Here is a 23,871-nt window from a genome sequence, read left to right as displayed (position 1 = left end):
ATTTAGTAACAAAAGAAGGTTGTGCTAGGATTACGACTTAACAATGCCTTTTACGTAACTGTTGGGAACAGAATTCCAACAATTCCTATACCAATAGGCCAGAATTTGGCACCCTGGTCAGATTTCTTTAAAAAAAAAGTAGAATCTCACGTTAATGTACTGCTAGCTTACATTTCAAAGTTTGTTCAAATGTAATAGGTGCACTATTAGAAGATTTATTTCTGTATGTTGTTGTAGTCTTGTGTTATGTGTACACCTATAGGGGTAACTGTTGGAGTTTGTTTTGCAACAAATTTGAGATTGGAATCAGGCTGTTCAGCAGTTGCGCACACATCTTGCTCAAGCTACGGTAAAACTACAAGTCCCTAGAATATGACATCAGTGCAATGTGCCTGTTTAAAAGAGGTAAAGGAATTGAACTTTTAAGTCTATTACAGATATACCTGTCTTTTGTTTAAACCCTTTTGAAAGAGTACCTAAGTTGAATATAGATTTTTTTAGATAGTACAAGCTGTTTATCTTAGCTATATGCAAAAAAAAATCATGTAGATCAAGGTACTATTCTCTATCTTAATCAGATGAAGTGATGCTGACCAGCCAGTTGAGATAGCAGTGCCCAGGTCTTGTGAACACAGGTCAGGTGTGACCCATTTTATCCCTAACTGCAAAATTAAATCATCGCGAACTTAAAGGCATTTACAGTAAACTCAAACCCAAATGACGAGAACCAGCCAGTTGGATTCGCAGTGCCCGGCCCTATCTTGTTTACACAGGTCAGGTGTGATCCTCGGATCAAGGTGTTCCAGGTGAGTTACCTGCCCAACAATACCTGCACACAAAGGGGGTTGGGATTGGACTCCCAGCGACTTACCTGTCCTACACAATCTGTAAACAAAGATACCTGCGGTGGGCGGCAGAAGGGTGTGGATTTCTGTTGACCTCTACCTTTAATGTCAACGATTTAGAGGGTAACATGCTGATGTTTTTATTGATTGTTATAAGAATGAAAATGATAGTTTTGCACGTTAACTTAACCTTAGACTCTTGCTAACTTAGACTTGTTTAGGTATCTATGCATTGGCATCTTTTAATTTTTATTTTTGCCTAGCCGGGGTACAAACCCGTTAATATCAATCATGCAGTGATATTATATATTTATTTGAAACATTATCTAATTAATATTTAGACTAGAATTTAACTAATAAGAAATAAGTTTTATATTGCTAGCTACCTTTGCAATGCATCGTACACTGTAAATCAACTGGATCTTTTTGTTGATTATCAACTCTATTTAAAGACTTTATTCATTAGCATTTCAAGCACTTGCACCAGGAGATTCTAATTATAGCCATTCAGCATATTGTGCTTACAAAATGTAACAAGCAAAAATGTAAAGATTGTATCTATCCTTGATCTAAATTTGAATTAAATGCATTATAGGATGATCTTTCAATTATACATAATACATGTATTACAGTAAGATATTTCTATGGGGTCACACCCTTACATTGTGCATTGCTATACAGCAAGACTATGGGCCATTATTAACCATGTTTAAGCAACGCACACCTTTTAAAAGAAACGTAAACCGCAGAAACTTATCGGGCGTTAGTCATTCGATATGCCCAATGTCCCACGCGGGTGGGTTGGCTTACCCCTCACAATATCTGCCTTCTACTCGTGGTAACACAAACCTTACGACACGCACTGGGAAAGTCGCTGGCGGTCGCGGGACATGGCAACGGTGTTTGTGGTGTGAGGGACTGCACGTGAGTTTGTGTGAGTTACCGTACATTTCGTGCGTGTTGCATGTGTGGTTGGGCGGTATGTGTGCACGTGTGGGGAGGGGGATTGATGGCGTGATGTGTGCTTTTGTGGTTTAACTGCTGGGATACTGTAAGATCGTTGGTTGTGATAGGGGTTGAGTAGTCGAGGGGGGGGGGGGCAGAGTTTGTTATACAGGGTGGAACTGTACCACGGTAACTGTCATATTTCAAAACTTCTGAGATTTTGAATTAGATAGGATAGAATCTTATGAACAGAATACTTCCGTGTACATGTAACTACATGATAGCTTGTACAGTGCAAGACAGTGTAGATTTGGATAATTGCCTGGTGTCTGTTGCAAATTGCATTTTATTGTTTGTAAACATGTTTCTGTATATAAAGGCCAAGAATGAAGTTATCAGCATAATGTTGCATAGATGTATAAAGGTTTCAGTGAGGTTGCAATCAAGGCAATGTACACTGTATGCCTCTCAACTGGATTGAAGAAATTTAAAGTTAGATTTGTAAAATTAGCAAGCTTACGCAGGACTTGAAATACTGTATATCTGTTTTCTGTGATGCATCATAAATGCCTATAGTATAGAATTATTCTCTTACCTTGCCAATCTCTAATTGAAAAAAAATTGATTCTGAAAATTGCATTGTGTATTTTGCTATTTATATCAATGGTACCGAATGGCACATAGACTGTTATAGTATACTTAAAGGATTAAACATTGACTATATCTGCTAACCAGCCAGAAAATCTCTCTACTTAACCGAATCACTCAAAATTCTTGTCAAACCTTCCACAAAGCCTAGTGTGATCATCTACATTGTAGCATTCAAATTGCCAACAAAATACCTTTAAAACTCAGGGATCTAAGAATTCTATATAACGTCCTTGTACAACCTGAATCTTTTATTAATGAAAGTTGTCACTTCTTTTAAAATTCATGAACTGAGACTATTATACCCAGCTGAATACATCTTTATGATCTATGTAAGTGAGTGGGCCCAAGGGACATAGATTATGTTCTTCATAATACCACGAGTCATGACCCTATGATTATGAAAGGTGACATCTACATTCACTGTAAATCTTCAAATATCCAAGGTTGTTTTCTGTGTGCGGATTTCGCGGTGACCTCTGAAATCATGACATTGCAAACAATATTTATACAGATTTTCTGTCTTATAATGTAGTATTATAGTAATATAGTGACCCCCACACTGTCAGGGTAGATTATACATGTATTATGAGGGTCCGAATTGGTTCTGATCACACTTCTGGGGCTAAACCTTTGTTGAAGTGACTTGTAGTTAATGTTATTCACAGGCTAAGTCATTTTGGAAACATAAGCAAAGATAATTTTCAGATATGTTCCAAGGAGAACTGAAAAAATGACAACCTCTGCATAAGGACCACCTGGCCAATGTCACCACTTTTTGGTGGTCTCTATGATAATTTTCCCTTTGACACAAAGCATTTTAAGAATCCTGTCTGTAGTGACCACCTGTCTATAGACTGATTTGTGTGGCCACTACAAACAGGTTTGTAGAAATCCTGATGAAAAATGAATGTATAACACTGTCCACATTGATTGAGGAAATTCCTTACACCCATTTTACCACCTTATACCATCAATGGCATTGCTTAGCAACAGTTTACAAAGTCATGCCCACACCTGGATACCTGTCATGTGTTGTCTGTACCGTTGCGTGTGACCTAATTTCTATTGACTGAGCTTAATGAGGGAGAAAGCAGAAACGATTCATTACTGTAACACTCAGAACTGTAACTGCCTCTAGTAATTAATTACTACATCTTACACCTGTTTTTTTTGTAGTCAAATCTATTGTGCAAAACTTTGACAAACATTTTGGTTTGAAGGCAAATTGTTTCACCCCGTATTTTATGCAGTGTGTTATTTTGGATAGTGCTGCTTTTCTAGCTATGAATACAACGGTTACTGTAGTCGTTTATCATATAAGATCCCCCAGTAGCTACATGTAGGGAGCTGAAAAAGATGGCTTGTCCAAATTTGCGCTTTGAAGGTTAAAGGTCATAAAAGATGAAGAAAGTATCACAGAGCAGAAAAAGGTCATCTCCAAAAAAAAAAAAAACAAGTTACCTGAGTGCTACTATTCAAGTTACTATTCAACAGTAAATCGTTGTAGTTGATTGAAACTGTATCTTTTTGAATGACAACTAGATATTCTTATGTAGTATGTTATGTGCTTCCACATAACTACATCATGTACACATGGCTACCGTATAGTATTAGTATCTGGGCATGTACTGAGTAATTTAGATAAGCTTCCGTTGCGAAGGCTGGCTGAATGTTAGATAAATATCCTGCTATGAATGATACAATCTTCATGTATGGTAGCTGTCCAATGGATATAAAAAGCCAATGATAGAGCTTTCTTCCTGACATGTATTAATATGCTTCATACTGGGTCTAGTATTAAGTCTCTCTGTCAATTTTATTGTTTTTCTTTGGCTGAAAAGTCACTTTCCTTCCAAACAGGACACATTTCGTCTTGCAGTTTTCGTTCAAACTTAGTAATTTTTCAAGGTCTTAAACTTTCTCAGCAAAATGTGTCACACCAAAACAATGGTGAAGGAAACAGTTAACATTCTTGCCTACCAACAAGTACATTGATTCCCCAGTTGTAAGGCTGACATTTATAACTTCCTGACATTCCTTAATGCAGGTGCAAACACAGGTGGGCTGTTAGAAACATTAACCCCTATAAGGATATACATTAGCGCTGCTTTAGTGCATTTTATCTGGATTAATCACAAACCTCAGTAATCCAGTCTCAGGGCTGCGTCCTTAGTTACACAATGGTTAAACAAAGAAGTTTGTACTGAGTTTAAAACTTGGATTGGAACTTTTGGTCATTGCTGTCTTGTTGGCATGAAGATATACTGTACTGATTGTGTCTTGTTTGAATGGATGAATTTACAATGTGTATTGTGCAGCCACCAATTTTGAATTTACAGGAAAAGGATCAATTGACATGATGATCTTTACTTTTTTAAGTTTAAAACTTGGAAAGTTGGATCAAAACTTTTTGTTCTTGCTGTCTTGTTGGCATATACGGCAGTACTGATTGTGACTTGTTTGAAAGGATATAAAGTTACAAGGTGCATTGTGCAGCCACCACTTTTGAATTTACAGGAAAAGGATCATGTATTGATGTGATCTCTACTCAGTAGATTTGTGTTTAAAACTTGGATTGGAAGTACATACTAAATTTCTCCAAAAAGAGATCACAAGCTGTTTTGTGTCAAATTCCAGTTCTTTTGTCCGTTTCAGTGCAATCTATTACCTTGTACGTGGAAAGGCCATGTCGCACGACTTTTGTCACTCCACTCAGGTGTAAAAATGGGTACCTGTCTTCAGTGGGGGGGGGGGGGGGGGGGGGGTAAAAGCCGGTGGAAGGAGAGAACTGGGCTCAATCTTCCAATACCCGGCCCTAGACATAGTGGTACCCATGCCCCTACGACCTCAAAAAGGCTATATAGGACCTTTACTTTTTTGTTGAGTTTGATGCAAATTGACCCACCCTACTACAATCATGGTTCACCCCTGAAAACTAAACTCACAGAGTACATGATGTAGTTCAGGTAAACTCCACCTATTTGAATAAACACCCCATTGTTTAGATAACACAGTAGCCAGGACTCCCAGTAAGTGTTATTATACAGTAAATATTGTACATTTTCTTGCTATTGTAGAAAAGATAATGGTAGTGGGCCTGTGATTGCTAGAATCCTCTGTCATAAATTTTCTATTTAGTGAGTGCAGTGTAGAACAATATTAAACTTTACTCCGTGTAGTATCATAAAGTTTTACATGTTTACATACATATAACATCAACAGTGTTTGTCACCAATAAACATACAACCTCAAATTAGCACTAGTGACCACCTCTACTTAAAGACCACCTGGTCATTTTGACCACTAGTTTGGGGTCCCTGATAATGTTTCCCATTTTAAGAATCCTGTCTATAGTGAACACCTGTCCACATAGACCAGATTTTACTGGTCCCCAGAGGTGTCTAAATTTAGTAACAAAAGTTTACCTTTTCCTTTAAATTTGTTCAACTGTTCATAATGTATATACTGTATTTATATTTAGGAGACTGACTAGACATTGTTTTCATACCAATTTTCCAGTTAAGTATCACTTTTATAAATCTGATAACCACACAAATTAGATTGGTACCTAATTTTAGTCTAGCATTTTTTTCTTGAAGTATGATGATACACCAGCAACGCAACTGTCCTACAGAAATTTACCCCATCCTAACCCTCCCCTGATCATGTATGGCTCTCCCCTCCTGACACCCTACCGTTCGGTCCCTTATCAGTACCGTGGATAGGTTGTGTAAACTTACGGTCCAACAGACCAACACTGAGCCAAGCTTTCACGCCGTGTTTATGCAAACCGACTTCTGTACAGACATCAGAATGCTTTTGATCATACGTGTAACCGTCTGGCTACCGTGTAGGTGTAGCGTTAGATGTAAGTAGGAAGGTACAGTATGTGTACATGGAATTGAGTGCATTTTGACCTCTGATTGACCATTGGTGACAAGCCAAGGGATATATCGGAACATTACAACTTCGGCTATCTAAAACTAACAGAAGCAACGTTTGAATGGACCAATGTAAGAAAGGAGACAGAAAAGTACTGTAACATATAAGGTAAGTCAGCAGTTTTTGTAGTGAATGAGTTGATATGTAGAAAGCACAGTACCCTTCTTTTTCTCTTATATGATATTATGAGTTACATGTACAAATGTACTTATTGCAGGGTGGGGGGTGACATTTTTAAGCTATGATTCTTAAATTCTTAACCCTTTTAGGCTTTTAAAAGATTTGGACACTGCCTCTAGGGCATCATTTATTTGTTGACATTTCTGTTTTCCGAGGATCAGGAAAAAGCAATATTATTATAATTTATAATAATTTTTTATCATGCCCTCTCCTCATTATTATCATGCCAACCTTAAGTAAGGTACAAAGTTCTATTAACTGTAGTGTTACGCTGCAATTTTACTTTACAAAGATTACTGTTGTCTATGGCACTTGTCACACACGCCTATGTATAATGTTTCCTGTGTGGGAAATTCTCTCCTAGCCCTGCACTGTTAGAATGTAATTAACCACATTCTTGTTTGCCATACACATCGCTAGGTAGCCTCAGGTTGGTAACTCTCCTCACAATGAAGTCCAAGTTGACATATTTGTGTACTTTGCAATTTTCTGGGGGCAAATACCTGTGTTTCAGAGTAGATATGCTTCCTGTGTTAATCTCTAATGTACTCAGTAGGTCACAGGTAATGATCAACACATGGAATACAATGTTGTTAAGTTATAGCAGACCCTTGCACATTTTTCAACTTGGAAATTTACTGTCATGCAAGAAGAATAATTTTCGTGTTTTTGTTTGTTGGTATTCCTTGCTATATGAGGAAAAATTATTGAATTATTGAAAAGAAAGTCTTAGGTTTTAGGAGGTTTTAGCAGTGTTTCAAGTTCAAATTGAAACAATTCTTATATACTGTAGTAATACAATAGAAATGCATGTTTGTGGTGTCATGACTTTGCAGTAGAGAGGTCACTACAAAAACTGTAATTAAGACATAACTTTTCAACCTTCTTCACACTCTTAAGACTTAGCAGCTGTGAGCCATTGATTGTACACTGATCTGGTACTCTATATAGAGCTTTGTAGCCTATTGTACTATTTTAGTCATTGACTATATGTAACATTCAGTGTCCATTGTGGAACATAACAAATGTTATAGAAAGAAGAAAAGATCAGTTCAGAAGATTTGGTTCTGTTTGAAGATGTGTATAAACACCTGTCACCTGGGCCTCTCACCTGGTACGTGGGGACGTGTTTACCTGTCAGGTGTAAACAGGTGAAGTGCTGTCTGTGTCTGGTCTAACCCAGGACCCCCTACGGAGGTATGATAATGTGTGGACGTGTTTGAGGTGTTTATCACTGACTGATAGACAGTTTGCGGCGTTGACCTGGAAGTTTATGTTGGCATGGTGGTTACTGAAGTTACAGTGTTTAGGCCTTGCAAATTGACTTGTTTCAAACATCTCCTTTGTAATGTAAACTACCAGTAATGCAAAAAGATATGGGGAATGTACCAGTCTTACATTGTATAAGTCAGGACCACCTGGCTATTGATATGCTGTTAAAGCTGTGCTAGTGACCACCTCTGCAAAATGACCATCTTGCCATTGTGGCCACATTTTGGTGGTTCCTTAGATAATTTTTCCCATTGACACAAGCATTACAAACCTAAAACCTGTCTACTGTGACCATTTATTGATCAAGTCCCTCGAGTCCTCACTATAGATAGTATATAGTCTAATGTAGAAAAGTTTGGTGGTCAGTGAAGTTGAGTTGCTAGACTTTGGCTAGAAAAATTTACTGTTCTGTTTGACAGAAACTTCTTGAATCCACACAGTTTGAATGTAAATAAACTTTAACAGGAAAGTAAATATCTAGATTTACTTTCTACAAGTTTCTAGTAATACAGACTGCTAGATTAGTTCACCTGCCCTACATGTACAGGTATCTACATTGTATTTATAGTTTTTACAGTACAGTAACAGGGATGCCCCCATAGCTCAACTGCTAGCAGCATCACAGTTTAGCCCCTATGCATGGCCCTTGGGGCATGTTGCTTGGGGGCCTTGCATGCAGGCTAGTCAATTCTCAGCCCATCCAAGTGTTGAAATGATTAGTGAAGGTACAGGCTGTTGATGCTTTCTGTCACGGTGATTAGTTCTGCTCCACCCTAACATTAACATCTGCTGAGACAATGTCTATCTGATGTCAACATATGCTAACTACTCTAGGGACAGGGCCTAATGAAGTGTGACCACTTGCTCTGGGCTGGTGTTTCGTTCCTCAATCTCACAAAGTGTCATTTGAAGCTAAACTGAACATTTGAAAAATCATACTTTTGAATCTGTCTGTTTAGCCAATAATCTCCAAGCAGGGTGGAAAATTGTAATGTTTGTTTTCTTACCATCTTATACAGAAGAAACTGCTAGAAAAGCCACTCACTTGGAGTGTGAGTGAGTGTAGAAAAGCCAGCTAGGAAGAAAAAAGTTACATGTTTCCACTGCAAATATCTGTTTGGAGATTGATAATCAACAGAAATTTGGTGCATATATACATGTAGATGAACATATAACAGAGAGGAACAAACCAAATCATTCATATCATTGGTTGTCTTTCCCCAGTCTTAGATTTACGACTGTCACCTTGCAATTTGAGCGACAATTGCCTTAGGACTCCACAACACCACAACAGTTTCTGCACGTAGGCCATGTACATCATCATGTAACTTGTCCTCTGTCATTCTGGACACATTTAATCCTCAGGATGTGATGGCATGTTTCTTGCCAGCTCTTTCCGGTAGTGTGCATGTTGGGTGAGCGACAACAGCCCAATAAACAAACGGGATACAAACTCCCAAACTCTAGATCCAGAGGCAGGACCACTAACTACTGGAGTACTCACGCTACTGTTTTAGTGTGGGGTGGGTATTTGTCACTTTGCATGTAGGTCGACTGGTAGCAGTCTCACAGTTGAGCTCCTGATTCAAATTATTTGGTAACCCTGAGACCCTGATTCAAATCCTAGGAAGGGCATCTCAGTTGGGGCTGCACCCGTCTTTCGCAAGGGGGTAAAATGGGGTACCAAGTTTGAGGAGGTTTTTCAAGCATGTTAAAGAAGAAGGGCTAGCAACCCCTCCCTGTAAAAATGTGTCCTGCTACTTAAACAGCAAGGAAACTTGTTGCCCTATGTGCCACATGGCACTACATATGTACAAGGTGAACAACAACCCAATCCCCCCTAAGGTATGTGGTGGCTTGTCCCTTACATAGACCAAGGTTCAAAGTGTTCAGGTGTAACCGTGAGGTTACGTACCTGTCTTCTCACCTGCCTACACTCCCACACCTGTCAAATATCAACTCACCTGTACATGTCCTGACAGGTAAGGTACAGGTGCCATATTGTTAGGCACCACCTTTAGAATAATAATTTCAGTTAGATACAGTAGTACTTTAATACAAAATACCTTAAGTAGGCGAGTACAAGTAGGTGGAGTCCATGCATGTAAATATGTAGGTACATGAACTTCCATAGTCCAAGTCACAAAAATTGACAGATTTCAAATGTATTTCTACATAACTGACCTCCTTGATTAACTGCATTTATATGTAATACTCAGGAGAAAGTTTTCAGGTCAGATTAACAGTAACGTTATATTGAATGTATAAAGAGCAGTTTAAGCACAAATGTAGTTAATTTGAAAGGTCTAATAGGAGTTTGAATTCAGTTTACTGTGGTGATTCATGATATTTGATATTTGACATTTGGACAAAATATTTGTCTTTTTTAGTAAGTTCTATGTATGAAGAATTCCTTTTTAAGCAGAGTTAAGAAGCACAGCCAGCCGCCAGTGTTACACTTCCAGTGTGCACAGTTGTACCTGTGAATACTTTAAGTGTGATATTGTAGCTGTGTCTTGAACCCTCAAGTGCACTTCTTGTGGTAATGTGGGCCGCAGGCAGGCAGTGTAGACTTTCAGGTGAAAGGCAGCTTTGAACTTGAGCTCATTGTAGCACCTCAAGGAGTGACTTTTTCTTCAATGTGTCAAGTTTTCATTGACAGGCATTCCTACATGTCTGTTTGTTGGTTACTGTGATTCTTGAAATTTTTTGCGATCATGGTTTTATGTTCACGGTTTTTACAGTGACCACTTCACTGCGAACTTAAAACCACCGTTTTTTCCATTATTGTGCAGTATGTGACTATATTGCGAACATTTCATCATTTTTTCCTTACTACAAAATCAAATCACCGCAAACTTAAAGGTATTTACAGTAGTAGTATGTCTTCAGTCAGTTGTACTTTTTTGTAATCTGCCGAGCTTTGTTACCTTTGTTGAAAGTTTGGGATGTGTGTTGTACATATGTATGTTTCACATGACTTATAAACTGCCTCAAGGCATAACACACTATGAGATTGGACTGACTGTGTATTATGTTGCACATTTTGCATGATAATAACCGGTAAACCACCTCAAGGCGTAACACATCAGTTTCATACGCTGTTAAGGACAAGCTAGATACGACTGGGCTGTAAGGTTTGATCCACTGGCAAAATGATGAACCCCTACTCTTATCAGTAAGTGTGGTGGGTTCTTTAACTTGCTTAAGGTAGTACAGGATGTCCCCATTCAAAGTACGACAACCCCTACCAGTAGGTAACATGCAAAGCAGTCCCTTACAGTTACAAGTGTGTGTTTCTTTAAGTGGGTTTGTCACCAAATTCATTTTTTAACCAAACTGTTTTCTATTATAAACATGACTCTATAGATCTATAATGATGTATATATGGTGCCATAGGATTGTTTGAAATCCAGTTCCTTGAGCTGAATGTAATTTGAGGTCTAATCTGTTGATTCCTGTCCTTACGGTATAGAATTCTAATTCAAACAGGTCCTTTCAAGACATGTTTGTTTGATCAAGTTTCTTAATGCTTGGGCTACCAGGTTTATTAAAGGTTTCCTTCCAGACATATTAGCTATGCAAAAACAGTGTCAGCTAGTTTATATTTGAGATAGGATTAAGGATTATTTAACTTTAATTACATCTACTGAAAGGCTGCAGAGACTAATCCTTACCTCAAACATTACTCTTTTTCTGATTTGTTATGAATGTTCTAGTTGTATCAACAATTTATGAATAAAGATGATACTTTGAAGCATATCCAAAACCTTTTGAAATATTCAATAGAATCCTTATGAGAGAAGTTATCAAAGAAGGTCTCAAGGACTTTGACGTTCGCCAGAATTGATGTAAATCTCTCGTCAACTGACGTTGGATGACACGTCTGTAAACATCTGTTCACGCTAAATGTTTATTCGGTGTTGCCGCTGCTTGGCGCAAAGTTTTTCGGTCAGCGCAAAAACAGAATAGCTTCCGGTCAAAGAGTGACATAGGTGAGTGGGTTAACAAAATGATGCCGGACGGTACGACTAAACAATAGGCTGTCCACCCCCTTAACATATATGGTATCAACCACTCTAGTAAGGTTGCATTCTGCTTGGAAGAGTCCATTTCTGTAAAGTGGGGTACAGATTGTATTTAGATGGGAAGTTATTACAGGAAGGATGGGAACTGTGTCTGAAGAAACATTGGTGTTTGTCCAACGTGCTACAGGAACTTAGATACAGGATTATCGACAGCTCGGAAAGAATCAGATTTCAGGTTTGTACTAACTTTATGACTTTGCAGTAGCTGTGTAGCTCTGGGTGCTAAACTAGTGTAGTATACACTGACTAGCTAAAAGATACAGTAGGACAGAACTTAATGTGTAGTATACACTGACTAGCTAAAAGATACAGTAGGACAGAACTTAATGGGACACTGTACAACAAGCAAGCAATCTAGTGGACATAGTTATCAATGCCGGTCTTCTTTTTATATCAGGTATGTACGTTATGTTGTTGCAAATAATCAAGGAAGAAGTATGACGAGAAAGGAAAGCCTAGCCTGTCTGGTAATTTTTAGGGAGAAATTCTGAGGTCTTCCAGTATTTTCTTTCCTACAATTCTTATAGGGGGAAACCAAGTAAGAGCACATCTAGACATAGGTTATAGTTAAATCCAAACTGAGTTGAATACAGCATAATGTACGAAGAAAAAGGTTGACATCCTGAAAGAAATGTTGTGATATTCGTGTGTATTTTATTTAAAAAACATTTCTGCATGTAAGTCATACTAAATCCCAACTGAGACAAATACAGTATTGTTACAAGAAAAGCTTGATCTCCTGAAAAACAAATGTTGTGATATTCCGTTGTTTTTATTTAAAAACACTTACATACAGGTCATACTTAAATCCCAACCGAGGCGAACTAAGCATTGTAACAAGAAAACGCCTGATCTAATGTAATCCCAGACATCTTTTCCGATAAGGCGACATTGTTGAGAAGAATTCCCTTCCTGATTTAATCAGGGCCCAGGGCAGAAGTTAAAAGTCCCTTTGTATTCAGGTATTGTGTACAACTTACTGTAGATTAAATCAGAGTGGCGTATCCCTTGCGGCAAAATTGGCTTTTGGTTCTTAAAAGTGTGGGGGGAGAGCCAAGAGATGTGGTAGAATGTTGTGGACTTTCTGAATGAATGAATGAATCATTATGAATGAATGAAGAGGATAGAATCCTGGTGAAGCTTGTTTCTAAAACAGTACTAGTGGGAATGTTGAAACAGACCTCCAAGCGAACTTCAAGGTGGCTATTGTTCAGGGACAAACCAGTGAAGGTACTTTGGAGTGGGGGATCCAGAGGAATATCAGTGCAATCATTTTTCAGAGCAGCAGCAGTTCATGCATATCTTTTTCTCAGGCCTTTATTGTCTTCGCCAAGAAGGTTATGTTTTCAGTAGTGTTTTTGTATGTGTGTGTGTCACAGTGTGTGTCTGTCTGTCTGTCAATTCCACATGATAACTCAAGAAGGCCTATATGTAGATGACTTCTCTTGATATTTGGTTTGTAGGTAGGTCTTGATAAGACCCTCAGATGTTTAGTTATTTTGCTTTTTCTCTTCTGTGTAGTTGATTTCTTTTACATTATCTTCCCAAATAGTTGATAACTTACCTATCTGCAGAAAAATTTAGTATACATGGCATGCAATGCACACAGAATATACATGCACAATATTCTTCAATACATGTATCTGAAACTTCATCAGCCTTTTAAAATAGCCTCTCATACATTTGTACTTTTAGCTACATAGGGAAAGAAACCGGAAAGCTTCTCTTTTCCACAGCAAATCTAATTCTGTGATCAAGTAAGTGGCAGGATTGTCGGTTTAGACTGACTAACTAATAAGTAACTTGACCAAGTTGAACTCAGACTGGATGTAGGGCAGGTATTGTGCCTACTAAATGAACCATAGCAAGCTGCTGGCTTCAGCTTTTACCTGTGCCTATTGTTGTGGCAACCACCTGTTACCATGCAGCAGAGCCCCCTGTTGGCCTGTTGTATTACTGCAGTAGAAAGAGTCATACAAGTAAATATTACTGTTGTTGGTATTGAACACATGTATGAGGAAAAATGCCCCTGGATTACATTTTATCACAGGTCTAGATGTCTGCAGTATGCAATTTAGATATCAAGAAAAAGACAATTTATATATGATTATATCAAGGATCTGTTTCATGCACTTTTCGTTAGACCTACATGTACTAGAGCTTGTCTATTTTCATCCATAAATCGTCCTAACTTTTGATTCTTTCTATATACAGGACAGACAAGTGAGGAACAAATTCAGTAACTAGAAGAAATTTCCAAGCATGGCAGAAAGCACCACCTATCTTCCGGATAAGGTACTGCAGCAACACCCACCTGTTGGATTTTACGTCAAAAATCTGCGTCCAAAACTGTGATGAGAAGAGACCTCTATCAACAAACTGTGGAACTGCAGCTTGGAATCCACTCCTTGCCTCCACTAGCATGCAAGACAGACTTGCCACTTCTTGACCAATCAGCATCGTCGCTCCATTGCCATGGCAACAACCATGTTCCAATGCCCACGCGTAGAAGATGGACTCTCTGATGAGGAATTTTTACCTTTCGGGGACAACTTGTCTCCACGGCAACTATACTTCCAGCCGAACTCCACAGCGAAATCCTCGTTTCTTAGCGACGAGTTTTCGCGTAAGTCGCTGCGAGAACACTCCGCGCCGACAGAGGGGAATGAAAAGGTTGGCCCGTTGGAGAGAAGACTTTCGCTGAACCTTGACCCCAAGATTTCTTCGGAAGTGGTGAGGTTCTCACAGGAAAAGGCAGCTGGACTACGGAACTCCAAAGGTGGGACTAAAGATTATGTAAATTCCATGTCAGAGATGACAATTATGACAAGTTTACACTGAAAAAGACAGTTAGCTACATTATGAATAACTTATATAATTACCTAAAATTATTTAGGTCCAGGTCTATACCTGTGCCTGTAATGTTACCTGTACCTGTGCTGAAAAATTGGTATGCTGCCCTACACATTACTGTTTTGAAGTACAACATGCAGTTGTAACACCACTCTCTGAAAATCTCCAGGTGAGGAATGGAGCGTTTCCTTAAAACATCGGCTGGAAGCAGACCTGGACAGGCAGGTGAGGGAAGCGCTGGACACGCCACCTCTCATCCGCATCCGCCGCAACCACGAGAGGGCACGACAGAAACTCCAGAACCTCTGGGGAACGCTGTCCGATGACGAGGACCAGGACAAGAAGGACGGGGATGGTTGCCAGGACGACGGTAACCGTGGTAAAAACAAAGGTGAGGCTTTAAGCTAACCTTTTCATTCTGTAGGTGTTTTAAGAAAAATAAGACCCTATTTCGAGGAACAATAACAACCCATTGAAACACACTGTACATAATTCAGGGAGGCACAAGCCATTCCATGCGCATAAGTTTGTCATTTGAATAAATTAATAAATAAACCATCTGGAACATGTATCTGTAGTTATAACATTTGGATTTTTTATTGTATACAGTGAACAGGGTTGAAAATGTTAGGCCCTTACAAGCTATTAGTAGTTTTGAAGATATTATAAGCTACAACTCATTTAAGATACACTTAAAATTATCAATGCTAATGTTAATCACACTGCTACAAAGAGACATAGCTTAGCCCTTCTTTTCGGGGCTTATTTCCTCCTTCCAACATCGACATGATACCATGCATGTTTTACACAGTTTAAATATCTGCTTGACTCCATGACATTGTAAAATATTTACAATATCTACTTTCCATGAAGGTATCAGTCTTTTTTGGTTTCAAATGAACAGTTACTCTAGATACTATATCATACTGTGTATAATTGACCTGATTCGATCCTCAGATGATGAAGACAGGGAGGATGAGTTCAGCAGGATGGATATGGCCGCGTCAGAAATCCGAGCCAAGGCTCGACACCGGAGAAAACCTCTCCACATCGCGCTGCAGCGCTTCCAACGGTTACAGAGATCAAATTATGATGAGTATCCAGGTCGGTTTCATTTTTGTTTTATGATTTGAAATATTCTATTTTTGTTGGTATTGTCTTACAAACAGGATGACTTTCTTCTATCTTTGTTGATATTTAAGTTGTTTGGTTTCTTTCTTTGATTATCTTTAAGTTAGTAGTATTACTTGATATTACGATCATATATTTTGTTAGCATTTTCTTACTAAAAGGATGATTTTCTTGTACTTTCCTTGATATTCTTTTGTTGTTTGTTGTTCAATTGTTTTTTTACTACATCATACAATTTTGTTGTTTTCACTATTTGGTATCCTTTATTTTTCAATATGTTTCATTGCAACATCAACAAGACCATTGGCAACCCTACAATGAACGGTTTTATCATGAAAACTTGACAGCCAACACATCCCTTTTTTCAGAATGGACTTGCCTAGCAGCTCTTAGTGTATCTCATCTGTTTGGAAGAAACCATTTCTAAATGGGAAACTTTTTCAGGTGTCTTTGGACTGGAGAGAAGCATTGAAGAGGCGCTGGCAGAGGAAGCAGAAGACAAGAAGGAAGAAAAGAAGGCCCTGGAGGAGGAAAAAGAGAAGATGGTGTCTGAGTACTACCAGCCGTCCCCAAGTCTACACCTGTCTCCACGTGCAATAAGGATCGAGATGTTTAAGGGTTACACCAGGAATGGCTTCAAGCAGCTTTTAATGACTGGAGGAAGTTCCAAACACTTAACAAGGTGAGAGGCCCTTGTATTTTGAAATCGTATAGACCAGCAATGCGGCCTTTCTGTGGTTATTGGACTGATTCATTCAGTGAGAAAGGGAAAGGATCAGGAATGCATTCAAACAGCTTTTTAATGACGAGTGGAAACTCCATGAACTTGACAAGGTGGGACACCCCTGTTTTACCACTTGGTATGATCATGACATGCAGCATTTCTGTGGGTATGGGACTGATTCATTCAGTAACATTAAAGGGTCAAGATATAGTTCCATGCTATTTTGCAGTTGGAGTATCCAACATTTGTCAGTCCATCTATGATAAATTCCCTTTTATATAATCAGAGATGGCAGACTTCACCTGATGCCTTATCTGTACTGCATTCCAGTCCCACAAGCAAGGCTGTATAGCAAGGCTGTATGGCAATACATATTGAAACATGTACTCACAGACAGACATGCAGACACAAGTGAGACACACAGACATACCTGCTGAAAACAATACTTCACTTCCTTGGGGTTATGTAACAAGGATGAAAACTTAAAGGCATTTTTAAGGAAATGATAAATCTTATGCAATTCTCTCTCCTGTAGAATAAAGAGCGGCATCTACATGGACAGGAATGGCATCATCGTAACGCGAGACGGCCCCTTCTGGCCATCGGAGCATGGCCCCCTCCTGCCCACCCCCCGCTTCATTAGTGTATCACCCTTGGATCCGGAGAAACTCATGTCAGCAAAGGACTGTAAGTATCTGGATTCATGGATTAATGAATGAATCATGCATCTTTTTTTCCTTCTTTCTTACTGTCTATCTTAAATTTCTTGTTGATAATGAATGGTTGTGAAATAGACAAGCATTACTTAATGTCTTGGAATGAAAGAATTTGTGACTTGGGAATATGTTGCAGAAAAGTGAATGATTGAATGAATGATTGAATGAATGAATGAATGAAAACAAATGGTGGAGCATAGAACTGCCTGATGAAGGTGCTTGAAGTTGGACTGACCAATCGGTACTTCTGGATGGAGAATTGGCCAATCAGAATGTATCAAGTTCCAGATCTTCAACCATGCAGCCAATCAGCATGCAGCTTACTACAGGACCAACCAACCTTTGCCTGGAATGTTCAAGTATCAACCAATCAAGTTCCAACATAAAACTTGACCAGCCAATGAGAATACAGCAAGAGAACGACTGGAAACAATCAAGGACAAAGAGGACATTTTTTTCAACAAGACAAATACTGGAATCCTCCATGCATACTCCCTCAGTCCTTGCCATGCACCTGTGATGTACCTGTAATATGTTTTTCAACAACCCCTTAATGAGCCTCTGATGACTCATAACCCCTTAGAGACCCACTAGGGTAGAACACCAACATGACGGTTCAATGGTAACTCAGAGAACCTCTACTGGAATCCTCCATGTGCACCCTCTCAGTCCTTGCCTTGCACCTGTGATGTACCTGTAATAAGTTTTCCAACAACCCCTTGATGAACCTCTGATGAGTCATAACCCCTTAGAGACCCACTAGAGTAGAACACCAACACCACGGTTCAACGCCAACTCAGAGAACCTCTTAATTAACATTCCACATGTCAAGAGGGGTCACAGAGGGTACCTGTAAACCACTTTCCTCTTTGTGTGATTTTCCACTCAAGGGTAACAGGTTCTCAGCCACCACCTAATTGGCTTAGAGAAGGGGCTACTTCAATGTTGTTCTCTGGTTCTGTCACTTTTACAGTAAACTAAAGATTGGGTTAGAAGACAATGTCAAAAGAAGTCCACACTCAGATGGGAGTTATAGCGTTCTGGGTTGGTTGGAAGAAAGATACTGTCTAGTAAAGCCTATGACAATCACTCAGTCACTCAGTCTGTCACTAGCTTACTTACTCACTCACTCACTCACTTATTCACTCACTCACTCACTTATACACTCACTCACTCACTTACTCGCTCGCTCACTCACTCACTCACTCAATCACTCACTCACTCACTCACTTATTCACTCACTCACTCACTCAATCAGGGACAAAATTTTCTCAGGTTGTCTAAAACTTTTCCCATACAAACTAAACCGCCTCTGGACAAAACATCTTCCCCTAGACTCAATCACTCTCTAATTGACAGGTAAACAAATTCCACAAAATCCTCTTAAGCCACGAGTGCCACTCCTCTTTGTACTGCCCTCTCAATTCATTCCTGTCCAAAATCCTCACAGATACAATCTTACTTTTCTTAGTCCATAATCATTACCAAATTTCTAGACTTTGTACAATGTTTTGATGCATATCTTTTGCAACTTTGTGTCTCAAATCATCGAAAATGTAGTTCCTGTATGATACAGATTCTGAGGTCTTGTCACAACGGTTTTCAGAAGTGTCCAGTTACCGTCTGTCACTTCTCCATTGATGGACTGTCGTCTACTTAATCAAGGAAAGACAAACATGTCAGAACAAGAACCCCTTGCCTGCAAAGACACAGCTCACCATGTAATCCCTCTATAATGTCTTTTGCTCGACAGGGGTCCTTACCGATGCATATTGGTCAATTCTCTCTGTTTGAGCAATCCTTTCTAATAGTGGAAAAGGAGGGGCAAAAATGGTAGCCTTTTAAATAGAGCAGAAAGTTTTCGTTACCTTCTTGTTGTTGCATTGATTTTTCTAAAGATGTTGTTACAGTGATGGAAAAGAGTTTGCTTTCACCCGTACCTGTGTCAAGTACTCTTTAACGTTTCTGCTGTTTTGGTGACACTTTTCTTGACTCAGTCAGTCTGGGAAGTGAATCAAAGGATGTGGTCGTGATGGAGACAAAGCTGTTGCAGGTTTGACTCTTTCACTTGCAACTTTTCCAGTTGTGATTTTCTTTAATTCCTGCAAGAAAGTTATATAATAATCTATTCCTTGGCAGTCTTTAGACAGTATAGAGACATACACGTGAGAGTATTTTACATTTTTTTGTTGTTAGAGAAGGTTCAAAATGTGTCGTTGATGGTTAAACAGTTGTCTCCACCAGATTGGTTGGATTGCTAATGATGATCCACTGTATTCTGCGGCTCGGAGGTTGTGGAAACAGCCTCCGGCTGCATTCAGTCTTTCTTCATTTGGATTGCTAAAGAATAGTGAAAATGGCCAAATTGGGAGCCACATTTTCCGTTGAGTGTTGAAATCTTATTTTGTGAAAGAGTTTGTGAACCTTTTCACTTACCATCTTAAGACTTTCAAGTGAGTAACTTCACACACAAAAGTGGTGAAATGTTTTTAAGACACAGACATAATGTTAAGTGCTGAAGAACTATAATAAAAGTCAATAATTTTTTACTAATATTTTGAAACTAGAGCAAAATGTTGACGTGTTGAAACTACCAATTACCAAAGTGGTGAAATGTTTTCAAGACATGAAAATAATGTTAAGAGCTGAAGCTCTAAAATCAGAAATTTTAGGTAAATATTTTGAAACCAGAGTGAAGCACTGACGTTATGTTGACTGCCGGTAGCCCGTCTACCGGTCACGAGTGTCCCACCTGGCTTTGTCGCCATGGCAACACGCACAAGCCCACTTGTGAAGCTAACGTTGAAATCCTGTTTTTATTAGAGCGACTCTTGCCTTTCACCTCCCCTGCCTTTGTTGTTATAATCGGCTCTGATTTTTCCGTCAGCCCATTCATTTTGAAATTGTCTCTCAGGGCTTGGCTTAGAGTGGGGAAGCCAGGTTGTAGGGCGCTTTGCTAATGCTTTGCAAAGGCTACCTCACTTTCAGAAGGTAACAAGCTCTTTTGTTTTAACTTTTTAACATTGTGGCAAGGTAAGGTCTGCTAATTGTGAATTTTTTGGACCCTTTTTTGAGCTGTGTCTAACAGAAAACTCACAGAAATGGTGTACAATTTAAGATTGAAACTGAAGAACTTTTTTGGGCACATTTGTATTGTATCCAAATTTTGTCTATTTTGTATCAAACAATGATGTCGTGTATCAATGGATTTCCTTGAATGTGTAATTGAGAGATTCTGTTTCCATATAATGTATCATGACCCTTAAATGTACAAAATTTCAGAAAATTCATTGATCTCTTATTCGGTATTTTTAGATCAAGTATACTTTAAGCTTTTGTTAATCGTCATTGATTTTTGACACTGTGAAAGCTTTGATAATTGAGTTGAAGAGAGTTATTTGTCATTTGTATTGTTGAGTGAAGTGCTCATACACATGTTACTATGCTGGCATGATTTGGACTAAGTCTGAATAGCTGGGTGTGTCCTTTGCTCATGTCCTGGATTCTGTCTAATTTTGTGAAGGGAACCTGACATCTTTAGATGGTGAGATATTGTTTTCATCCTCCACTATCTTGAGGTCAGTTGATATTTATCTATACGTAGTGGAGGTTATTCTAAACTCATTCAGTACTGATCTGTCTTCAACAAGCCTTAGGTTATGAACAAATTGACTTATTCAGTGGACAAACACTACTGTGTGTCGTATACCCAGTCTATCCAAAGAATGTTTCCAAAAATACTCTAAAAATTAAAGACGAAACACTGTCAAACATTTCTTTTTTTTTTGTACAAAAGACTTCACTGCCTTAGCCTACTACATGTCCCTGTATCCAGCCCTACTTTCCAAGCAGATATAGGGGGGGGGGGGCAATCATGATGTTTTCAGATTGCCTGTTTTTTTTCTGACAGTACATACTATTAATTAACTTTTATCAAAAATAGGGAAGTCACATTTTTTATAATCATTCCTCTCAACAACTACTTGGAGATTGATAAATCCCATCTTATCTCTCCATCCAAATCTGTAAGCCAGTCCAGTCTAATGGGTGACCTTTATCACCTCGCAAGGTCATCATTTCCCCATCAGTTTCCCCGTCACCATGGCAACCAGTTCTGTAGAAAGATTTCACTGGACCAATGGACAGCAGGCCTTGTCGCTAGGGCTATTTCTGTTTGCTGTATTGTGTGTAGTGCCACCGATTCTTCCATGTCAGGTTGATCCTTTGGTACATACATACATGAAGTGGGCTCTACTCTTTACCTCATTTGTTGTCTGTCTGCCCCCCTCCCCACTAACAGTGTAAGGTGCAAGCTGAGGTCAGTGTGTGAGCAATCGCAGGGGAACTCAACCGGCTTTTGTCCTCGCAGAGTAACCACGGAATGCTGTGCCTTAGGAACTGTTGAGAGAGTCGGTGTTTGATGTCAACTTAACGCCACCAAAAGGGAGCGCGGCCAAGTTTACTCAAAGTTCCAAACTCGTGCATTAGTGTGACTTACCGTCCTGACCTGCGATGGCTTTTTGTACGTTGTTGGAATAGTTGCCGGGACGACCAAGAATGGAGCTAACTATTAGCGGTGAGGAGGTCAAACTTGTCCATAGATCAACTGGTTTTATGTTGATGTTTACAAAAACTTGTGTATAACCAGTCCTGAATTGTAAAGGAGCATTCCGTATCTGCCAGCCGGAGACATTTATTGCATGTACATTGATCATGGGCTACCGTAAAGTCCAGCTGGCATGCAGGCAATTAAAACTGACCGCAATCTGAGCTCGTTATATTCAAATCTGTCTGGGGAAAGTGACAAGTGGTGACAGCAACGCACAAGTGTCTGCCATGTCGTGGGGAAAGGAACGGAGAATGTCGGATGTAAATTTCGCGGTGGACCCGGGGCATACCCTTTTCCCGCGGCTCTACAACTTTTCCGGGTGTCTAAACCACATCCAGGGTAGCTGGAACAGTGTGTACTCTACCACTTGGAAGGATCAAGAAGACAATGCCTGGCTGCCGCCCGAAACACGCGTTATAACGTACAACGGTTACCGTAAGACCAACCTACTCAACGCGTTTGTGACGGGAAGGTTACGGGATGGTTCAAGGATTCGGCGAAGAAAAGACGGAACTTACGTGGACAAATATGGAGTGGTGCTGAGTAAGGACGGGCCATTCTGGCCATCGAAAATCGGCGTGATGCTTTACATGACGCAGCATTTGCAAGCTACTCCGGAATACTATGAGCTAGTGTCAAGTTACAGTGAGTTTGTTTTAATTGTTAAGTTGAACATAAGGTCACGCCAATTTATGTCTTTGGTTGTCCGAAATTTTAGACTACAAATTTAGCAAGATGACTTAATTTACAACTTGAAGATAAAAACAGTCTGAGGGCTGGAAGAAAACTGAATCTGACTTTCTCTTCAAACTTATCTCTTGTTGATATTCTATTCAGCATAATAGATAACCAACAACTTAAATTGGTGTGGCCTGACACCTTCAATGTCTAAATGGAATGAATGGTACATACACTTTGGATTGAAATGTGCATTTTGATGAAGAAAAGATGTGTAATCCTTTCGTATGTAATGTTTGAGTTGATGTGTGTGTTTGAATGAATGGGAAACTTTTTTGTCTTTTGTTGAATGACCTTACTGAAAAAACTATGTGTACATGTTGTGTGTATAAGGAATTTTTACATAATTGTGGATTTATGTTCATGTGTGTTTGTGATGTTTATGAGGTGTTGAAGCATTGCAGCACTGGTTACATAAAGTATGCAAGCTCTTATTTGTAGACTTTTAATCAAACTTGCAGTATCATTGTGAACTTTGTCCTAGGAATGGATTATGCCTTATGAATCGTGTGAAGTCCGTTTTAAAGCTGAGATTGTATGGAAGTGTACATGTTGTATACACAAGGATTACATACATGTAGCACAGTTGGTGGTGAAAGTAACCTGTCATGATTCAAACTTTGGAGAAGTCGACTCATTTTTTTGTCCTGCGAAACTCAACCAGCTTTAGGAAATGGGAACTAAATTTTTTGCCAAAATACTTTTTTTACCTACTAATAGATTTGCTAAGGTGTCACTTTTTCTTTTGTATAATGGATTTTTCAATGACTTTTTGAACAAAGTCATACAACCTCACAGTGAGTATGAAAGGAAAAACTGCTGCACAACTTAACCTGTATTTGGAAACTTACAAGTTGGAGGCTAGTACATGTACATGTACAACGTTGTATTTGTATATGACAAGATTGCACAATGAATCTTTCTACATGGGACTCCCAACCTTCTGACATGGAACACAACCAAGTGATACAGGTAGGTGTTCTCTTCACTCAATTGTTTATAAAAGTAGATGAATACATTTGAAATATCCTTTATTTTGGTTAATGTTACACACTACATAGGTTTGATTCCCTGTTGGGACTTAAATTACTGATTTTGAAGCTGTGTCAACTTTTTGCAGGCAAAAATTTTCTAGTCAGATGTATACTCAAACCTGTGCAAGTTGCACCTGTACTAG

At 39.1% G+C, this 23,871-nt stretch overlaps 1 protein-coding gene across 8 annotated transcripts in view; it reads left to right on the top strand.

The window, feature by feature from the left end:
• The window catches only part of LOC136423820 (uncharacterized), a 71,536-nt gene that overhangs the window by 9,040 nt on the left and 38,625 nt on the right, over positions 1 to 23,871 (top strand). For 3 of the 8 annotated variants that reach the window (XM_066412157.1, XM_066412152.1, XM_066412148.1), the window contains exons 2-6: positions 14,138 to 14,702; positions 14,946 to 15,167; positions 15,734 to 15,880; positions 16,352 to 16,589; positions 17,167 to 17,318. In XM_066412157.1, coding sequence (XP_066268254.1) covers positions 14,399 to 14,702; positions 14,946 to 15,167; positions 15,734 to 15,880; positions 16,352 to 16,589; positions 17,167 to 17,318 — 1,063 coding nt within the window. In that variant the 5' untranslated portion in view covers positions 14,138 to 14,398. Of the gene's footprint in view, positions 1 to 1,217; positions 1,780 to 5,968; positions 6,492 to 14,137; positions 14,703 to 14,945; positions 15,168 to 15,733; positions 15,881 to 16,351; positions 16,590 to 17,166; positions 17,319 to 21,652; positions 22,602 to 23,871 lie in introns of those variants that run through there. The other 5 variants (XM_066412151.1, XM_066412150.1, XM_066412149.1 and 2 more) reach the window with 5 other exon arrangements.

Source organism: Branchiostoma lanceolatum, chromosome 18 (assembly GCF_035083965.1).
Source record: "Branchiostoma lanceolatum isolate klBraLanc5 chromosome 18, klBraLanc5.hap2, whole genome shotgun sequence".
Lineage (NCBI taxonomy): Eukaryota > Metazoa > Chordata > Leptocardii > Amphioxiformes > Branchiostomatidae > Branchiostoma > Branchiostoma lanceolatum.
This window is presented reverse-complemented; position numbering and strand designations above follow the sequence as displayed.